This window comes from Salvelinus namaycush, chromosome 21 (genome assembly GCF_016432855.1).
Source record: "Salvelinus namaycush isolate Seneca chromosome 21, SaNama_1.0, whole genome shotgun sequence".
NCBI lineage: Eukaryota > Metazoa > Chordata > Actinopteri > Salmoniformes > Salmonidae > Salvelinus > Salvelinus namaycush.
In genome coordinates, this window is record NC_052327.1 from 16,587,483 (window position 1) to 16,589,481 (window position 1,999).

General features: G+C 44.2%; 1 protein-coding gene across 1 annotated transcript; it reads right to left on the reverse strand.

The window, feature by feature from the left end:
• Window positions 1–421: 421 nt before the first annotated feature.
• Window positions 422–1,291, reverse strand: LOC120066588 (protein phosphatase 1 regulatory subunit 3A-like). The gene has a single exon (XM_039018012.1). The coding sequence runs from the start codon at window positions 1,289–1,291 to the stop codon at window positions 422–424; it is 870 nt and encodes a 289-aa protein (XP_038873940.1).
• Between the last annotated feature and the right edge of the window lie 708 nt (window positions 1,292–1,999).

Consider the following 1,999-nt stretch of genomic DNA (forward strand, 5'->3'; position numbering starts at 1 on the left):
TGATTTTAGTGTATGGACAAGTCATTTAACTTTTTAATGATTTAGTACAATGAATGATTACCTGACGATTCATCACTGGTTGATGACCAGTTTTCATCACAGGGAAATTCATGACTGTAAATAAATGAAATGAAAGCTCAGGAAAAAAGACCCAACAACAATTGTCCAACATTTACTGTTAAATCATAATTTCATAATAAACTGCAAGTTGGCTTATTTTTAGGAAGCAAATATATCTAGATATATGTAAAATGGTGTATTTTGAGGCGAGGCATTATCAATGTGAAAGCATCATAGCTTTGACACGACTGGACCACTGGACCGGACCACACATTTTCAAAAACGTACTGCTGTAGCATTCAATCATTCCATCAATCTACACACACTCAAAACAAGCATGTTTTGATTAATCTGATCATCCTCACATGTTGACTTTCAGGATGCTTTTCCTACGCTCGATTTTGTATTTTTGTGCTTTATCTTCCAGCTCTTTGACTTTCTGGTGACAAAACATCACATAGTTTCGGTCACTATTGTTGGCCCAGAAAGTCCCAACAGGGGTCTCATACCGGAGACAGAAGTCCACTCTGGCCCCCTTTTCCCCAAAGGGGGGCACCAGGGTGAGCTTGAAGGAGAAGCAGTCAGTGTCTCCATTGCTGGACCCTGGTATGTACTCTGCCAGCAGGTCAAAGTGCGTGGCCCAGGCATCCAGAGAGGTGCGGATGTACACCATCTTATCAAATGAGACATTGAGAACACGGACCACGCCCCGCAGTATCGTAGTCCTGTGGAGTAACTTAATGCTCTCCAGCTCTAGTTTCTGCTCCTGAACTCTCAGGACCATGGCTTCTTCGGACGGTGGTGGAGTGTATAAGGAGGACAAGTAGTATTCCTCTACCTCTTTCTCTCCCTCAAGGGCGTCGAAATTCAGCGGGATGGTTATGTCCCACGAGTCAAACTCTTTCACGTTCACCAGGTTTTGGCCGAGGGCGTCCGCAAAGGACACCCTCCTGGAGCTTGACGGCGTCAGCTCGAGCTCACAGTCCTTTAAGTCATTGGAGCTCCTTCTCCGTGGTAGAGGGGAGGACCTGGGCCTGATGCCGCCGATCACCTCCGCGTCAATCGCCTCGTCCCCGTCCCAGGTGATGAGCCCTGGGACACCCAAGAGGCTGCTGATCCCAGTGGGTCTTGGTTCAGCCGCAGCAGACTCCATTGGGCTGTCTAGTGACAGGGTGAAGGGGAATCGCAGAGCCAAGTTCTCTGCTTCTCTCTGGCAACTGACATTCAACATGTTGTGACTAAACAGATGGAGTCGAGTTACAGATGACATTGTAGCGAGGGCCAGCACTATAAATAGGTCAGAAGGGACTTCAACTATGCAGTGTGCGCTCAGGAGAACACTGAGAAAATAATCTCAATGCCTGTTCTTTGAGACACTGATTCACAACAATGATATAAATAGTCAAACATTTGAGTTATAGGCTGATCTTAATAACTAACTTCGCTATTTGATTCAAACTAATCTAATACAATGACCCTAAGCAAACTGCAAAAGCAACACTTGAGTGGTTTAAGGGGAAACATTTAAATGTCTTGGAATGGCCTAGTCAAAGCCCAGACCTCAATCCAATTGTGAATTTGTGGTATGACTTAAAGATTGCTGTACACCAGCGGAACCCATCAAACTTGAAGGAGCTGGAGCAGTTTTGCCTTAAGGAATGGGCAAAAATCCCAGTGGCTAGATGTGCCAAGCTTATAGAGACATACCCCAAGAGACTTGCAGCTGTAATTGCTGCAAAAGGTGGCTCTACAAAGTATTGTCTTTGTGGGGGTGAATAGTTATACACGCTCAAGTAATTTTTTGTGTCTTATTTCTTGTTTGTTTCACAATAAACAATATTTTGCATCTTCAAAGTGGTAGGCATGATGTGTAAATCAAATGATACAAACCCCACCCAAAAAATCTATTTTAATTCCAGGTTGTAAGGCAACAAAATAG